This window comes from Macrosteles quadrilineatus, unplaced genomic scaffold (assembly GCF_028750875.1).
Source record: "Macrosteles quadrilineatus isolate MER2022 unplaced genomic scaffold, UCM_ALF_1.0 Scaffold_1__1_contigs__length_201487025, whole genome shotgun sequence".
Lineage (NCBI taxonomy): Eukaryota > Metazoa > Arthropoda > Insecta > Hemiptera > Cicadellidae > Macrosteles > Macrosteles quadrilineatus.
In genome coordinates this window covers 139,382,822-139,402,346 of record NW_026542594.1, presented here as the reverse complement: position 1 = coordinate 139,402,346, position 19,525 = coordinate 139,382,822, and the positions used below count along the sequence as shown (strand labels likewise).

The following is a 19,525-nucleotide window of genomic DNA, read 5'->3' as shown; positions in this document are numbered from 1 at the left end:
TAAAGGACTGGCCGGCGAGTGGTATTCCAATCACAGGACAAGATACGTTGTTTTTTGGGTATTCATTGCCCGGTTTGACTTTGGATTGTCTTACTGTGTAGAAACTTTGAATATTAAAAAAATAAAGTTAGAACTTACCAAGATTACTTAGCATTGATTGTGTACATATTAAATGATTAAACTATAGGGACCATGGATATATACAAACTTTTGTTGTGATTTAAATTTCAACATCAAAATACAATATTGCACAATCGTGATATTTTAGGTCATTGACCTTTATTATGCATCCGGTATTGCTGTTTCAGAAGAGAAGCACGTTGATAAATTATAAATTGATATTCCCGTAGTTAAAAAGAATTATTTTATAAACCTATAAAACAAAATCATAAAATCTTACATAAAGATAACAATAACGGAAATTGTAAAAAGGGTATAAAGATAACAACGTCGTTATTCTTTCTCTTTGTTCTTCTATTTCTTGGGTTTCCCTTTATCACGCATTCAACAAGTTGCCATGGTTACTAATCACCCATGTCGTTATCAGCTTTTGTGACATAGCGCACAGCTCCCCCGCTGTGTGTTTTACCCCCGTAAAACTTGACGAAAATCGGTTAATTTTTACCTTTTATTTAATTACCAATGAATGTACTACTTTATTGGTATTTGGTACTGTATTAATAATCGGTCAAAATGGCAGATTTTTGTCAAATTTTACACCAAATTTATTGAAATTTAAAGGTGAATATTAATAAAACAATTATTACCAAATATTTGTATTCATTTTAAAGATTGATTTGTGGTATTGGGTTCCCCACTGAGTGCAGCCGAGAGGCACTAATGAGGGTCGGACCTTCTTGGGAGTGAACAATAGACGGCTTATCAGACCCTCCCCTCCCCCGTGGTCTGGAGAAAGCTTGTAAACAAAGTATTGCACAAGCGTGACTTGACATTGGGCTGCTTCAACTATAATTTTGTCAAATGAACTGTGATGTTTCAAAATCAAAAACAATAATTTGGGACCATACTGCTTAACAATAATGGACTGCAATTATTGTTGAACATACAATCCATTTTTAACAAACTAAGATTATACGATTCAAATACAATTATAAAAATTATCTTTGTATTTTACTTGGGGTAATGAAGTTATGTAGGCTAGTGTAATTCTCAGTTTATCAAGGTTCTACTGAATTATGTTTGGCAATGAATAAGTGTAGAATGCAATTTATAAATTCAGGGATACACACCTTTTACACAGTTATAAAGTCTAATTTAATTGCCCAACATCAAATCGTGAGCTAGAGCCCATCTTAGTGCATTAGTGATGTTTTCTAAACTTGGCAAACGCGCAAAATGCCACTTAAGGCCAATAATCCGTTCCAAAAACGTTAGGAAATACATTGTGAAAATAAACTTGAGATCGAACTCCTTGTCTTGTGAGAACCAGGAAACAAGATAAAACATAACCTCAAGTAAACAAGCCCAAACGTTTGACATCAGTCCTGCTGAGCTAAGGTGTTGTGTGAAGATTTCGGCTGCTAGTGTACTTAATTCAAGCAACCAACTTTTGAAAATAAATGTTGTGAATTGTGATTTTCCAGAGAGAGAGAAAACTGTGGACTTGCCTAATTTGAAATTCTATAGTTCAAAATCGTCATTTAAGTTTATTTACACAGCTTTACATTGTTTTATAGGTTAAAAATACATATGCAGCTTAACCGCGCCGAACTATCCGAATCCGAACCTCCCAATATCCGATCCGATCCGAACCGAGCCTCAACTATCCGATCCGAAATGAAATTTCACTATCCGCACACCTCTTAAAAAAATAGATTTATATAAATATATATTTTTTTTTATAGCCTCTATACACTAGCAGAGTACCCGTCCTTCTCACGGGGTTGGCGTATAAGTATAAAATGCTTATTGCAGTTATACTTGGCTTTGTGTTTGCAATGGGAGAGGACACGGTTTAAGAAAATTTGGTTCTTTTAATTTACAGTTTGCTATAATATAGCACATCTACCATAGCCATAATGATCTACCACTGCACCTAAATAAAAAAAAGTAAATGTCTCATCCCCTATAAAAAAGTAATTTCTGGCCATATATGGCCATATCAAAATTCCATATATGTTTTTATAAAGCCATATATGGTTATTTATTGCCATATATGGAAGCAGATATGGCCAGATGTGGTTGTATCCATATATGGTGGTGTCCATATATGGTCATATATGTAGTCTATATATGGAATTATTGGCCATATATGGCCATACATGTTTTCTATATATGAAATGATTGTCCATATATGGCCATACATGTTTTCTATATATGAAATTATTGCCCATATATGGCCATAAATATCCTCCATATATGGAATCATGGTCTATATATGGCCATATATGACTCCCAGGTATGGAATTAAATTACTCATATACTGAATAATAATTTTCCATATATGCTCATGTATAAATGAGTTTTTGACAATAACTGGAATTATTATAAGGAATTGTTGCCACATTTGGATTTTGTAACTGGACTCCCAAACACTTCTTATAATATATATAATATTATAAATCTTAAAGTTTGTGAGTTTGTGTATTTTCTTGTTGCTCTCGCAAGCACAAACTACTGAACTGATTCAGTTGAAATGTGGTACAGTAGGGGGGCAGATAATGTAGGCATTTCTCATTTAAAGTAATTAGTAGTAAAGTAATAAAGTATCCAGATTTGAACCCAGATGACAAAATCCTGTACATACATCTATTGTACAATTTTATCATAACGCAACAAAATCTTAAAACTGTCGTATAATTTTAAAATTGTAAGTGTAGTAGGCCTAAATAAACAGAATATTATATTAATAATTAATTAATTGTACCTTTGCTATCAAACAGCCGCAAATATCAATGTCACGTAGTTAGGCTATATTAATAATAACATTCTTCAAATAACATAAAATGTCTAAGAAAATCTTGTTTTACGAGACCAAATACAGCTTCTCTTATTCGTAATGGGTTTTGTTAAGACATCTGATATGAAGCGGTTGTGGTGTAGTGGTTAAAGGGGTGGACTCCCACGCTGGAGTCCCGGGTTCGAATCCCAGTCGACTGCTTGAAAATTTTGTTTTGAAATTTTCGAATTAAACATTTTTATTATGGTTTTAATGCATAGTTTATACTATTTAATGCGAAAATATGTTTAATTGTAATTTTTTTATTTTTTTATATATTTTTTATTTAAAAATTTCCATATATGGGGGATTCCATATATGATCATATCTGGTTATATTTGGTCCAAAACCAAATATAACCAGATAAAAAAATTTTTATATGGCCATATATACACTTTTTCATAAGGGATTGTATATCACAGCTTTTTGTTGCTTGTTGGTTCAAATTAGCTGTTGTCATAAATAAAAAAATAATAATAGTGCTGCACCCTGTTGGTAAATGAATGCTATTTAATATCATAGAACCAACTTGTGCAGTTGAAACAGCTAACAAAACGGAATGCCTACATTTCTTAAGGTAAGCCTGCTTATCCTATCCTTTCTCTCCCCTATTCTCAGGCAATAAACCCTTTCTCTTTAAACCTATAATATTGGTAAGATTTATAAGATGCCCACTACATCAACAACACTGGCCTTTTAAATTTTCTTCAGCTGATCCATAAGAAAAATAATCTTAAAAGAAGTATGTCTAATTTATGTTGTAATAATAAACTGCACCCCTGTCCATGTGTGTGTATAGAGAGAGGGGGGAACACATTTACACACCTGGTGCCTCTGTAAGAAGAATCCATCTTTCAGTTGTCTTTTGGCAAGCTGCTGCTTCTCATGAATTTGTCTTTCTTCCAACTCCCAAAGAGCTGACTCTCGAGCCCTCATCAACTGAGACAAAACATAACTCAAAGATAAGTCAAGTTACCATTGGCGATATCAAGCTAAAGCAGTCAGCTACCACCTTTAAATGGGAGTGTTGCATGACGTCCAAAACATAATTTTTGAGTTGTTGCACCAAGTCCAATATAAATTATTTGACTGTTGCACGACGTCCAAAAGTACAGTAACTAACTGCCAAAAATATAGTCTTTATACAAGCTTTGGACGTCATGAAATTGGACGTCGTGAAACAGCGCACTATTTAATTGTAAAAAAGTATCATTTGCACCACGTCCAAAGCCTCTGCCAGTTGCACGACGTCCAATAAATATTTGACTGTTGCACGACGTCCAAAGTGCCTGCACACTGTGAACACTGTTTGCCGACCTCAGTGCATATAGTTTGCATTGCAATTTTTGAAGGCAACCAGGGATAGTCTAACAACTGTTTCAAGTTGCCAACTGCTTCATCTTCGATTAATGTTTAAATTATACAATATTCAATGGTTCTAATTTAACTAATTATTGCATTAGCTTCAATTTTTTTATATGTAAAATAAATACTATGTCACCGTAAAATGGAATGATGCAGTATTTCTGTTGTTATGATTGCATAATTGATTTCTACAAAATAGAGCTACGTCATAGAAACAAAATAAATAAATGACTACATTATTCCACAATACAATAAATAAATCACTAGCCCAAAAGTAAATATGGTAGGTTTAATGTGAGTAGTAGTAGAATTCTAAGTACTGCAGTAGAATAGAGATTAATTGTTGTACAATATAAATTGGTAGCAAAAAATGAGGGATTATGGGTTCAACTGGAGATTACTCTATATATAAGATATATTAACCTTTAAACATTACCAATTTAATTTTAAACAGCATGATTTAAATTGGCATTCTGTTAATTACGTTTTTTTAACCCGCCCTTATGACAGTGTGTATCTGGATCCGGATCCGGTACCGACATTTTCTTGGATCCGCCCATCACTGGTCAAAACTGAACATTTTAACAAAAACAAGCAACAGCTGTTACATAATAAATATTAAAATAAAGTATGGACTAAAGGCAACACAGCTGTGGCTAGTTGACGCCACATCAGCTCCCCGCAGAGACTGGAAGTCCAGGAAGATTGAGCTTAGCATTTCGTCCTGACCTAGTTGTGTAGCTTCTGAATGATGCCGGGTTTGGAGGGTTGAGGGATGTGTTTGAAGGTTGTATATTTTGAGACTCTTTGATTGTTGGATGATTACATTTGTCGGGTAATAAATATTAGTTTTTATTTGCAGTGCAGCTACCCGTTATATTACCATTTTAAAATAATTTACAAAATTCTGTTATTTGGTTAAATTTTGTATTTTATCCAAATTTAAAATTAAATGCCACCAGAAAGACGAAGAACTGTGAGTAGCTGGAGGAAATTCGAAGGTGGCCGCTTGCATCAATCTCGCAATCGAACATTTGAAGGTTACAGAGTGGCAGTACCACCGTGGTGATACATCCAACCTCGGACAAATTAACGTTAAATGTTTACATTGTGGTGGCTTACATTTTAAGAAAAAAAAAAAAGACTGGCCGAGACAGTTTAATTCTTACTTTTTGATGCCATAAATGAGAGAACCGTGTGTACAGTACCTCATCTGCGGAATACACCACACTTTCAGGAACCCATTTGCCCAATCTTTTATAACTGTGACAGAAAAATGTGTAGGGACGAGAGCTTCGATGAGTCAAGTGAGATTCTTATGTACATAATAAGGCATAAAAGAAGTGACTTTCCTCGCTACCAAAGGTTCTCCCTGTATAGATGATGCAGCTATTTAAAGCTGAAAACAGGACACCACCTGGCCAAATAAATCTTAGCTCCTTTTTTCAAAAACTAATGTTAAAAGCGAAACCGTTGTAGATCCGTCGTTAGATCCACTTGCTAACCCTATAATGTTCCCAACCGGAGACTTTGGTTGGGGCTCCTAATTTAAACAAGACAAAAACAGATCCTATCGTAGAAATAATTTAACAATGCTATAGTACGTGTCGTACTGGTTGGCGTCAAGAGAGGAATTTAGCTTGCTACATTAGGTCTGAAAAATTCACTTAAACGTGTGTTGTTGACATCTACGTTCTCATAGAGGGCACCCGCCTATACAGTACATAAGAAATAACCAAAGCAGTATAAGAGGGGATCTACTTAAATATTGTAGGTTACTTTTATAATTTTTTACAACATTATATTTTTCATATTTCTATAATCAGGCATAGACTTTAGAATGACTCTTTGAGGCCTTGCTGTTTATGTTTTTGTTGTTTTTTTTGTTTTTTTTTTTGTAACTATTTGCAGTTTTGCTCGATTTAGAGCAACGGGTTATCTAGTAAATGATTAGTCTTGGTTCAAGTTGAGATTAAATCAATATCAGTAAGATAGTGTACCTCAAATACAGTGGTAGTTTGCAAATGCCCTGTAATACTTTTACTGTATTCTTTGATCAATGAATTTCACCTGAGTAATTTTCCTGTGCTGTATTTGGATCGTATATTAGTTAGCTAATAAGCATGTTATGATTCTTTGCTTTATACATCCACGTTGTTATCTTGTAACCATCATAGCAACTCATAAGGTTAATGCTACAAAAATAATGTTCGTTTTAAATTGTACATACATTATCAAATTGAAATGTATTTGTGTAATAACATGAACACTGCTTGTTGAAACAACCATAGAAGGTTTGGATTCAATATGTTCAGCCGTTATTGAGTTAATTTAATAAGGCTTGACGACTTCATTACTAGGCACGCAATATACACTCCTTCTAGTATTGCGGGTCTGTAGTATTCACCGTATGTAGGAGCTTGGACGTCGTGCAACAGCGCTAAGCTATATTGGACGTCGTGCAACTGGCAGGTTTTTTTTTTTTTTTTAGGGTGAGGAGGGAAAATGTTTTTACGCACACAGGTATCCAGCCTGTAGTGTGAGACTCCTGAATTTATCAGACTACTCACTAAAAAACCCCCTCTGCTATGTTGGACACAGACCTGGAATTGTTTGTCACATTACTTCAAGTCAGGCCAACATGTGACCTAAGCCCACGGGGCTCGCACCGTTTCTGGCACTATTTTTTTTTTTTTTTTTTTTTTTTTTACCTACACCGCATCCCGGTTGAGGTTGAGCTTCTTGGCGCGGAGAACACCCTGGATGTAAAGTGACACACAGGTCCAATTGTCCTCACCCTCCATCATCATCGGTATGATCGTGTCCACCGACAGCAGTCCTACGAACTGTTGAGCCTCTAGGCGGGGCCTTTCCCAATGTTCGCAGTGGAAGAAAGTGCGTTCCACGTCATCGGGAATGCCTGGGCAGTATATGCAATCGGGTGACACAGCTTTGCCCATCCTGAACAAGTACGACCAGAAAAAGCCGTGACCCGTCAGAAATTGGATGAGGTAGAAGTTCACTTCTCCGCACCGCCGATTAACCCAAAGTTGGACCTGTTGTATCAGTCGCCTGATCCAGAGCCCCCTTGTCTCCTGTTCCCAGCTCTCCTACCAAAGCTGGAAGGTCCGGGTGCGTTCCTCAATTCTTGCCTGGTCTTCCCCACGGCGCTGATAAATTGCCTTCCTCTCCGCCGCCAAAAGTTTGATGAGGATGACTCTAGCAACCACCAGGACGGCGGGTTCGGACACTGTTCGATAGGCAGATGCTACCCTTAGTGCTGCCTGACGCTGCACTCGGGCGAGCCGCATCCTATATATCTCCTTATTGAGAGTGTCTGCCCAGACTTCCACACCGTATAGGAGCACAGACTGGACCGCAGACATCAACAGCCTTCTGCGGCTCAACCGCGGACCTCCGACATTGGCCATCCGACTAAGGGAAGAAACCATTTTAGCGGCCTTGTCCGCCGTACGGGTGATATGGTCTCGCCAGCTGAACTTGCTGTCCACCATAACCCCAAGGTACTTTGCGGCACGAGTGGTTTGGACTTTAACGTTCCCCACCATCAAAGGTGTCAATCCTCTTTTTAGTCAGAATCACAATCTCAGTTTTGCTCAGAGCGAGCGAGAGACTATGTTCTGCCATCCATGCGTTAATGGTGTGCATGACTCGATTTAGTTTCAGCTGGGCAAGCTCAATGCTACGTGCAACTGGCAGTGGCTTTGAACGTCGTGCAAATGATACTTTTTTTAAATTATATAGTGCGCTGTTTCACGACGTCCAAAGCTTGTAGAAAGACTATATTTTTTGCAGTTACTTGAACATGAAACATTTAAAATGTACTTTTATATAAGGATACTTTTGGTTTATTTTAATTTACTAATAAAGAAAATTAACTCATTTTTATAATATTATTTAATTAAAAATATTACACCTTCATCAATTATAGCCTAACATAATTATAAACTAATCATGGACGTTTAGAAATTACAACACTTACTTGTTGCTTTTGCTGTAAAAATTGTCTTTCCATCAATGCAATTTTTTCTCTGTGAGAGTCACTCAAACGACGAAGAGAAGTTTCATGGTTTTCATTGAGCTTTTCAAGGAATAGTTTTTCCTAAAAATTAAGAAAAATAAGCACGTAAAGCAACATACTAAATAATTTATAGAAACATAATAAATTGATCTCTTGGCTCAATCAACACATTGCCATATAATATATTCAAGAAATGTGTTCAAATATTTTTTAAATTGATAGAATAATCTAATAATTTGATTATTTATGATGACTTAGTTACTGATGCTCAAATTAAAACATATTAAAAATACATTCTTACCCTCTCCTCATGTTCTACTTCAAGTTTTTCTTTACGGCCACGAAAGACGCTTTTTCTCTTATCCTTGGGCATGAGGTCAATCTCTTGACGGAGCAGTCGCAGTTCGGTCTTGAGACTTTCTCGGAACTCCTTGAGTTCTCGTTCCTGCTCAGCTCGGATCCTCTTGGAGGCTGTTCTTAGGTCTGCTTCTTGTTGCTGCTCTGCCTTTTCTACCTAAAATCATTAAGTCACGAGTCATTTAATAAAAAAAATTATGATTAAGTTTAGTTACACTATTTTCCTTTTTATTTGGTTGGATTAAAAATATTTAATGTTGAATAGGATGTTGATAGTAGCCAAATTGTATCAGTAATTGAAAAATACAATTCACCTAAATGCAACATTTACAATGACTTTCACAAAACATATTAATTGCAGTAACATTTTGAACTTAAGAGAAATCAGTCACGGTTTGATTTTCCACAATATTCTCAATATTTTTCACAATGTTTTCAATCAATATTTTGAGGCGTTTCCTCATGGATATTGAAGGTATGTATGTGTGTTAAGTGGTGTATTTACCTGTTGCCGTTGTTGTCTACTTAGGGCCTCCAGGTCAGCCTCATAGGTCTTGAGTAGCGTTACACGCTCCTGCTCAAACCTCTTGTCCTGCACAACAGTCAAACTATCAATCTAACAACTGGTGTACTTGGTATGTGGTTCTATTTTAGTTCGCTTATAATAATATGTACTGTTAGTTAATTTATTGACATATTAGCCTATGTCATCTTTATCCAAATACATCATCTGCGTCACATATGCTGAAAGCTGCAGTTGTTCAGTTAAAATAATTGCAATATAAAAATGGTTTATTTTACCTTTTTGCGTCGAACGATCCGTGTGTAGTTAGTACAACTACAGCTGTTTCATACCACTAGGGTACATCATCAGGTTGTTGGCAGAACGTTAGATAAAACAGCATTCATTCATAGATGAACTTGTCGAAATAAATATGTCTATATACACATAATACACGAAAAACATTTAAAAAACACGAATTTACGAACTTGGCCAAGTAACGAACACACGAGACAGGCGCCGATGGATGTTGCGTCATGACTGCTGTCGTGTGTCCAAGCATCAGCTGTTACCCCTCCCCCCCAACTCCTTTATCAGGACCAGTTTTGTTTTGGTTTAAATGAATGGCAGTATTGTAGATGATATTAGATCTGAATGAAATTTGTTCGTTCAATATATGGTCAGGGTGTTCTTTGGATGCCTTGTATATTTCGAACTCCTCTATTGTGTCCATGTATCTGCCTTTAGTACATAAATGCATAATTTCTAGATTACTATGTATGTCCGTGTAGTTGTGGTTTGCGTTAATTATGTGGTTGGCGAATGCTGATTTCGAGTTCTTTTTGGGTAGGTGTTCTTTAAACCTAGTAGCGAAAGAGCGAGCAGTTTGGCCGATGTAAAAGCTCGGGCAATCGTTACATGTCATTTTGTAAATACCTGTGCTGTTTACTTTATCGGAATGTGTTTCATTTTTTTCTTTAAGCACAGTAGATAATTTGTTAGATGTTTTGTATGCAACGTGTACATCGTTCTTTGCCATTTCTTTTCTCAAGGTGTTATTGAGTACTACTCCAAATTCAGCACATACATACTTTTTGTTTCTGGGTTCTAGAATCTCTTTTGTTTTATTTTTCTGTTTTCTGATAAGTTTATCAATGAGAGAGCTTTCATATCCATTGGCAACGGCAATGTGCTTCAAAATGTTTATTTCATTGTTGTAGTTTTCTGTGGTAAGGGGTATGGATAATAGTCTGTGAACAAAACTATTGTAAGCAGCTGTCTTGTGGTTGAAAGGATGGTGTGATGACGAATGGATGGTCTGGTCAGTTGTTGTTGGTTTTCTGTAGATTTTGAATTCCATGATGTGATCAGTTCTTGTTATTGTTACGTCTAAGAAATTAATTGATTTGTTAGCTTCGGTTTCGAGGGTGAATTTTAGTTTATGGTGGACATTGTTCAAATAATTTCCAAGTATCTTTATCTGCCTTTCATTACCATTGAATAAGATTAATGTGTTGTCCACATATCGGCTGTAGTGAACTATTTTATCTTTTTGTTTGTTGGAATCTGACCATAAAAATTTATTTTCTATATTGTTTAGAAACAATTCTGAAAGGACGCTTGAAAGTGGAGAGCCCATAGCTAAACCTTCGTTTTGTGTGTAGTATTTATTTTCAAACGTGAAATAGTTTTGTTTGAGGACTATTTTAGTGAGATTAACTAACTCATTTTAGCCTCGGTTGATAAGGAGGAGTTTTTATCTAGATTAGATTCAAGTATGTCGATGGTTTCATCAATGGGTACGTTTGTGAATAAATTCACAACGTCAAATGAGGCTAAAGTATAAGAACCCTTTAGTTTAATTTTACAGAGTTGGTTTACTACATCAACTGTGTTCTTAACACTATGGTCGTTATCTAAGGCGGTCTCTTTCCTAATTATTTTGTCAAGTTTTTGAGCAATTTTATAGGCTGGTGAGGGTCTGAAATTTACTAGTGGTCTGATGGGCGTGTCAGGTTTGTGGATCTTCGGTAGTCCTCTAAGAATGGGAGCCTGGGGTTTAGTAACTTTGCATTGCTTTATTTCATCTTTAGACAAAAGATTTGTTGACGAGGATATCAATTTATTTATTTCTTTGGAGTAGGTAGCAGTAGGGTCACAGTTTAATGTGTCAATATTATTGGCTGTGATGAATTCACAAACTTTGTTTACGTATTCAGTTTTACTGAGGATAACAATGCAGTTTCCCTTATCAGCTTTTGTGATAACGGCATTGTTTTGTTCTAACTTGTCCCTAATGTTGGCAGCGACTTGTTTTAAAGGTTTATATTTTGTCAAGTATGATTTTCTAATGTTTGGATTTAAGACAGCTTTTTTCATTTTGTTTGTGATCATTACTCTTGCCGTATCACGTGCGTCATTGTTGTTTAAATATTTTACAGCTGTTTCTGCATTTAGTAGTTCTGATATCAAGCTATTTTTCTTATCATTGGGAAAATTATAATTTAATCCTTTGTTCAAAAGATTGGTTTCTTGTTCAGAGAACTCTATGTTCGTTTTATTTATAAATCTTGGATGAAATACGTGACTACAATTTACTGTATCTTTATTCAACTGTGATTTTACTAGTGAATCAATCTTTTTGGTTTGGGATTTCTTTTTTAGAAAAATTTTTCTATTGATTTGAGAATCCAATTCTGATAACACATTCTTGGTTTGTGAAGGGTGAAGGCTGCTTAAAAGTTCTAAACATGCATTTTTTGGCATGCAACGACTTGATTTCATGTTTAATCCAAGTAGTTTCAGCAACTTTTTTGGCTTTTTTAGCAAGTTTGGAGACGTTGTTAATTTTAACTGATACATATTTAGGGACTAATCCATATTCAATGCATTTTTTATTAAATTTTATGTTTTCTATGGTTTTGAAAAGTTTTATCTTAACGTTCTTGTATTTGTAGGCTAATTGAACTTGACAAGTTTCCAATTTCATGATGGGTTAGCCTCTGGATCGTAAATTGCAATATAAAAATGGTTTATTTTACCTTTTTACGTCGAACGATCCGTGTGTAGTTAGTACAACTACAGCTGTTTCATACCACTAGGGTACATCATCAGGTTGTTGGCAGAACGTTAGATAAAACAGCATTCATTCATAGATGAACTTGTCGAAATAAATATGTCTATATACACATAATATACACCTGCACTGCTCTTCTCAATATGACTGATGAGCTTCTTCAGGCCAGGGACCAAGGGTTGCACAGCTTTATGGCGTCACTTGATTATTCAAATGCTTTCAACTCTGTTCATCACGACATGCTCATATCAAAGCTCAGGTTTCTAAAATTCCATGAGTGTACACTCAAATGGTTTTCCTCATATCTTTGTAACCGATCCCAGGTGACTAAGGTGAATGGTAGGTGCTCCGAGTTGATTCAAAGAGAAGTAGGGGTCCCTCAGGGGACTTGTCTGGGTCCAATACTTTTCATATTGTACACCCATGACCTCGATAGCGTTCTGAAATCTTCCACTTTACATTCCTACGCTGATGATTGTCAACTAGTTCTTTCCCACGCCCCTTTTGATTTTCATGAAGCAGTCAATCTCATCAACACTGACTTGCTAAGGGTAAAGCAATGGTCTGACGATCACGGTCTAAAATTGAATCCTGAAAAGTGTACTGTGCTTCATTTCTGGTCTTCTGGTTTGCAGCCTAAAAATAGTCTTATTGGAAAGGTAGAGCTGGACGGTCAAATTCTTGTGGTGTCTGATTCTGTTAAGGTGTTAGGTATCAGAATTGATTCTCAACTCAATTTTCGCTCACATGTTAGTTACATTTGTCAGAGAGTCTCAAATAGGTTGAGAATTTTACACCGTTTGAGAGGGATACTATCTGAAAATGCTAAGCTAGAATTGGTCAAATCAACAGTCTTCCCTATTATTCACTATGCACTTCCATCGTTTGGTGAATGTCTTACTCTTGACTGTAGAGTTCTTCTTACGAGGTTGCAAAACCGAGCCCTGAGGTTTGTCTTCAATCTGAGGAAGTTTGATCATATATCTGCCTATCGCAAACAGGCTAAGGTACTCTCTTTGGAAAAAAAATGTTTTCTACAAACTGTTTTAATTGTTCACAAGACACTGTCTTCTAATTTGCCTCCCTATTTGAAAAGGAAACTTATGCCTCGAACATCAGTTAGGGAACGCTGTACTAGGCAGGACGGCTTGCTTGAAATGCCGAGAGTGCGGCGCGAGATAGGTAAAAAGGGGTTCTCATACTTTGGACCCCAGGCATACAACACCCTCCCAAGAAACATGAAAATCATGTCATGTAATTCATTTAACACGTTCGCTGCGGGCCATCAAACAGCAGGCGTAGCCCCAGTGCGGCGCAGCCCGCAGCGTCGAACAAACCCGATTGCCGGGTGATTGGCTCTCATATTTCGGTATGACGAATAGCAAATAACGTGCGGTGATGTCCTGTTTTATAACAAGAGTCGACGTAGTTCGCTAAACACTCACATATAGCAGCACTGCTTGGAACGTAGCCGGTCCCATCGTATTAACAATTGGAGGGAGAAAGACGGGACAAAAAGTTGATTTTTAAGTTTGCCAGACGGGGATTTTATGGGGAAATTTTACTACCAACCTACAACACAACAAAAAGCAAGTCACCCACTACACGCTAACGTGGAAACATTCTGCAAAGGGTCGTAAACAAACGCACGTGGCGCGCTCGCCCACCCCCATCCCGCCCCCCCTACTGATAACGCGACAAAAATAGAAACCAAGGTCACCACGGTCATTCAACTGTGTCAACGCAGGTGGCTACAAAGTATTAGTTTGAAATATCAAACGGCTGAGCCACAGGAAAATATTGAAGTTCAGGAGGACCCAAGTATCCATATGGATACCGCCGCCTCTACGTGATGGACTCCAGGTATCCATATGGATACCGCCGCACCCAATGTGTTAAGGCCAATCTAAAGCTAGTTTAGTTCCACTGTTTGTAATTATTGTGTACTTGTAAACTTTTTGTGACTTTGAGTTGTCTTGAAAACCAGTGTATCTGAAGACCGCTTTAAATAAAGGCATTTTATTATTATTATTATTATTATTATTATTATTATTATTATTATAATACACGAAGAACATTTAAAAAACACGAATTTACGAACTTGGCCAAGTAACGAACACACGAGACAAAATAATTAGGAAAGAGACCGCCTTAGATAACGACCATAGTGTTAAGAACACAGTTGATGTAGTAAACCAACTCTGTAAAATTAAACTAAAGGGTTCTTATACTTTAGCCTCATTTGACGTTGTGAATTTATTCACAAACGTACCCATTGATGAAACCATCGACATACTTGAATCTAATCTAGATAAAAACTCCTCCTTATCAACCGAGGCTAAAAATGAGTTAGTTAATCTCACTAAAATAGTCCTCAAACAAAACTATTTCACGTTTGAAAATAAATACTACACACAAAACGAAGGTTTAGCTATGGGCTCTCCACTTTCAAGCGTCCTTTCAGAATTGTTTCTAAACAATATAGAAAATAAATTTTTATGGTCAGATTCCAACAAACAAAAAGATAAAATAGTTCACTACAGCCGATATGTGGACGACACATTAATCTTTTTCAATGGTAATGAAAGGCAGATAAAGATACTTGGAAATTATTTGAACAATGTCCACCATAAACTAAAATTCACCCTCGAAACCGAAGCTAACAAATCAATTAATTTCTTAGACGTAACAATAACAAGAACTGATCACATCATGGAATTCAAAATCTACAGAAAACCAACAACAACTGACCAGACCATCCATTCGTCATCACACCATCCTTTCAACCACAAGACAGCTGCTTACAATAGTTTTGTTCACAGACTATTATCCATACCCCTTACCACAGAAAACTACAACAATGAAATAAACATTTTGAAGCACATTGCCGTTGCCAATGGATATGAAAGCTCTCTCATTGATAAACTTATCAGAAAACAGAAAAATAAAACAAAAGAGATTCTAGAACCCAGAAACAAAAAGTATGTATGTGCTGAATTTGGAGTAGTACTCAATAACACCTTGAGAAAAGAAATGGCAAAGAACGATGTACACGTTGCATACAAAACATCTAACAAATTATCTACTATGCTTAAAGAAAAAAATAAAACACATTCCGATAAAGTAAACAGCACAGGTATTTACAAAATGTCATGTAACGATTGCCCGAGCTTTTACATCGGCCAAACTGCTCGCTCTTTCGCTACTAGGTTTAAAGAACACCTACCCAAAAAGAACTCGAAATCAGCATTCGCCAACCACATAATTAACGCAAACCACAACTACACGGACATACATAGTAATCTAGAAATTATGCATTTATGTACTAAAGGCAGATACATGGACACAATAGAGGAGTTCGAAATATACAAGGCATCCAAAGAACACCCTGACCATTGAACGAACAAATTTCATTCAGATCTAATATCATCTACAATACTGCCATTCATTTAAACCAAAACAAAACTGGTCCTGATAAAGGAGTTGGGGGGGAGGGGTAACAGCTGATGCTTGGACACACGACAGCAGTCATGACGCAACATCCATCGGCGCCTGTCTCGTGTGTTCGTTACTTGGCCAAGTTCGTAAATTCGTGTTTTTTAAATGTTTTTCGTGTATTATGTGTATATAGACATATTTATTTCGACAAGTTCATCTATGAATGAATGCTGTTTTATCTAACGTTCTGCCAACAACCTGATGATGTACCCTAGTGGTATGAAACAGCTGTAGTTGTACTAACTACACACGGATCGTTCGACGCAAAAAGGTAAAATAAACCATTTTTATATTGCAATTTACGATCTAGAGGCTAACCCATCATAAAATAATTGTATTACAGTATACCAAACACAAATCTAAAATGTTGGTGTCAGCTGATAGTAAAAAAATAATAAAACTAAAACCTAAAATTACAACCATGGTACGTCCTTCCTTCCTCTCAAAATCATCATTCCTTAAAAAGATGAATTATGAAAATACCTCAAGAGGTTGATTCCGAATCTTTGAGTAAAAACAACCTTATTTGGCCATTTTAAACCTTGCAAAAAAAATTCTTTGCGCCAAAAAATGTCAGTACCTGTTGCTCCTTAGCTATATGCGCTTTCATGGAAAGATCTTGGAATTGTTTTTGTTCCTGCTTCTGAAGCATCTTCAGTTCTCTAAGTTCTTGCTTCCTGAAAACATATAAAATTTAGTTAAAAACATTATGGAAACAAAGTGATATACAACAGGGTGTCCACCAGGCCAACCAGAAAAAATTCATTTGAGTAAAAAAAATCCATGGTCGTACTTTTCATACTAAAATTTCCAACGTGTTTTGCGCCAACTCCCGCAATGCTGTTTTAGCGCTCTAACACAGCTCGGAAAGAGCATTCTCAGTTAAGGGGGAAAAAAATTAAATTGCTGTAATATTGCCTGACACAAGTATTCAATTTTTATATATTACTGATTAAATAATCCAAAAATTAAAAACTAATCCTTAAACCTGCAATTTATTAATAACTTCCTAAAAATAGTGATATGTCGATAACAAAATTTATCGAATCTCTGTACAGACACCTAAAAAATAGATTCTTAATACTGATAATTTCTATTTTACCAAATTTTCTTAAGGATTACTACACCAACCCCTAAAATTCACGCATAATTCCCGGTTTTCCCGGTCGGTGGACACCCTGTACAACACAACAAAACTGAGATCTAACTCAGGCACTGAGAGATTTCTTAGTTGTGTAGTTGTGGTGACCACAGAAACAATTTATGGTAAAACACCATTGGACTTTATTCTCTTAGTCTCATAATCCTGGAATGGCACAATAAAAAAAATTCATCCAACTTTAGACAATTCTAAACAGCAGTGACAATACAACCTATCTACAAATCTGTGAGTACAGCAAACAGTTAAACAGTATAAAAGAGCAAAATAATGAAAAAGAATACTATTTCTTTAGATTATAGGCTGCAGGTAAAACTATTAATCTACTAAGACTGACTCAAATCATAGGTAAAAAGATTTGTGAATTTTTGACATTTTTTAATTTCCTCTTTCTCTTATAGAATAGCTTACACACCAAATCACAATTAGGACTGCAAATAGAAAGGACTATCAGTATTTATAAAAACAAAATGCATAATAACCTGAAAATTTGGTCATCATATCCTCTTCCACTCTCTTCATCAGCATATATGACTTTGCTAGTAGTTGTGGTAACCACAACACCATCAATTTCAAACTTTCTTGTCCTCTTTCTGGTTTTCTTCTTGAGGTTGTGAAGTTCCAATTCTTCTTTAGAACGGCTATGTCTGACCCCTTCTTGCTGCAGACAAAAAATGAATTACCTCCAACTAGTGATGTGTCCTTACCAAAACTTATCGATTCTTGATACTGATACCTAAAAAATCAATTCTCGATACTGATACCACTTTTTAGTTTTACCAAATTTTTTGAATGGATTGATCTACACCAACCCCTATCTTTATGTCCTTCCATAAAGTATTTCTCAGGTAATAGAGTGTTTCAAGTGAAGGAAAACACATCATCTCCCTCGGTCACAGCAAAATCCTGAACACCCCCCTAAACATTATCATCGTCCCCCACAATGTCGGCAAAATCATGAACATCTCTCAAGGTTATGTGTACATTAACATTGTTTTCTGCGATCGCGGAAAAATTGTAATCATCTCCCGCAATCGTGTAGACATTATCATTGTGCGACGGGCGCCAAAATTATTATCGTTTCCCACATTCTTGCAGACATCATCATCGTCTTCCCCAGTTGCAGCAAAAATTCATTCATAATCTCCCGTGGCCATCATGACATCATTATACCGTGATCGTGTAAAAAACCGTGATCATTTCTCCTATTCATGAAGACATCTTTAATGTCTCTGGTAACAGCAATATCCTGAATGTTCCCCGCAGTAACAAAAACATCACCACAGTCTTCCGCGATAGTGGCAAAATTCTGATCCCGCACCCATGTAGACATCATCATCGTCCCTCACAGTCACGGAAACATCATGGTCGTCTTTCCCCATCGCGTCAAAATCATGAACATCTCACACGGCTGTGTAGGTATTATCTCTGTCTTCCGCGATCGTAGCAAAATTCTGGCCCTCCCACGCGGCTGTGAAGCATAATCATCTCCCCCGGTCAATAAAAAGTCATAGTTTTCTTCCTCGATCGGGACAAAATTATGAAAATCTTCTGTGGCAGTGTAGATATCATCATCTTTCCCACGGTAACCTCAATCGTCGTCTTGCGCGATCGCCGCAATAGCGTTAATTTTCCAATTGCGTTAATTTATAGCGTTAATTATCATGATCTTTCCAGACGTGTCGGGATATCAGTTTCAGAATAGACTTTTGACGATCGATTCTCGATACCAAAACCAACGTGTATGTATCGGTAGTGTCAAGAATCGACACTTCTCTAGCTCCAACCAACGTAATACATAATATACATTAAACAGTGGAAGAAGCTCATCTCATAAATAGTTCTCTTTGTGTCTACCATTTTGTAGGATTTAGGCCACCATGACTAAATACATAAATACAGTTTTTTTCAAAATAAATATGCTCTGTTAGGTAAAAAAAAAATTGTTCTTTATTTATCTTCAGTCAAATGATTTAATATGGTGATTTTATCTTAACTGTTGGTGAATTTTAATATTTATCAATCGGTAATGTTTGTAAATTAGAACCTTGATTATCCGAGGGTCTGCAGTTAGTTAGTTCTTGCCTTGTAAATATTTTATTTAAAATTTATTTTTTTGTATTTACGTGTGTTATTGTGTTCAAAATTGTGTTCTACTCATCATGATTCCTGTGAAATACAACATTCAGGTATGTTTTTATTGCAATACAATTAATTATGTTAATTTGGTTTAGTATTGTTTTGCATTTTGTTCATTTTATAGGTTATTGTGGATTAACCGTGATTTTACGTATCCTGGAAATCTAGCCCTACTTTACAATTACCAATCACTAATTTCATACCCTGTTGTACTCTGTGTTTCGTCGCAGCACCACGTCCTGTTCAGGTCGGGTGTTCTCCTTGTTGCTGTCCTGACTGGCAGTGGTAGCAACACTCTCAGCGTCTGACCTGTCCAATGTACGAGTGCTGGCTAGAGATGGTGGAGTGTGCAATGACCCAGTCTCACTGTGTGAACTCTCACCTCCTCCTGCACCTCGCTCCTCCACCTCCTGTACAAATACCATGCT

General features: G+C 36.4%; 1 protein-coding gene across 2 annotated transcripts in view; it reads right to left on the bottom strand.

Annotated features, from left to right (window-relative positions):
- Positions 1 to 19,525, bottom strand: part of LOC128985661 (serine/threonine-protein kinase 10) — a 93,176-nt gene that overhangs the window by 14,351 nt on the left and 59,300 nt on the right. For both annotated transcript variants that reach the window (XM_054405435.1, XM_054405426.1), the window contains exons 14-20: positions 19,301 to 19,507; positions 17,441 to 17,619; positions 16,380 to 16,476; positions 9,229 to 9,315; positions 8,668 to 8,880; positions 8,328 to 8,447; positions 3,785 to 3,898 (exon numbers count right to left, since the gene is read on the bottom strand). In XM_054405435.1, coding sequence (XP_054261410.1) covers positions 3,785 to 3,898; positions 8,328 to 8,447; positions 8,668 to 8,880; positions 9,229 to 9,315; positions 16,380 to 16,476; positions 17,441 to 17,619; positions 19,301 to 19,507 — 1,017 coding nt within the window. The remainder of the gene's footprint in view (positions 1 to 3,784; positions 3,899 to 8,327; positions 8,448 to 8,667; positions 8,881 to 9,228; positions 9,316 to 16,379; positions 16,477 to 17,440; positions 17,620 to 19,300; positions 19,508 to 19,525) is intronic.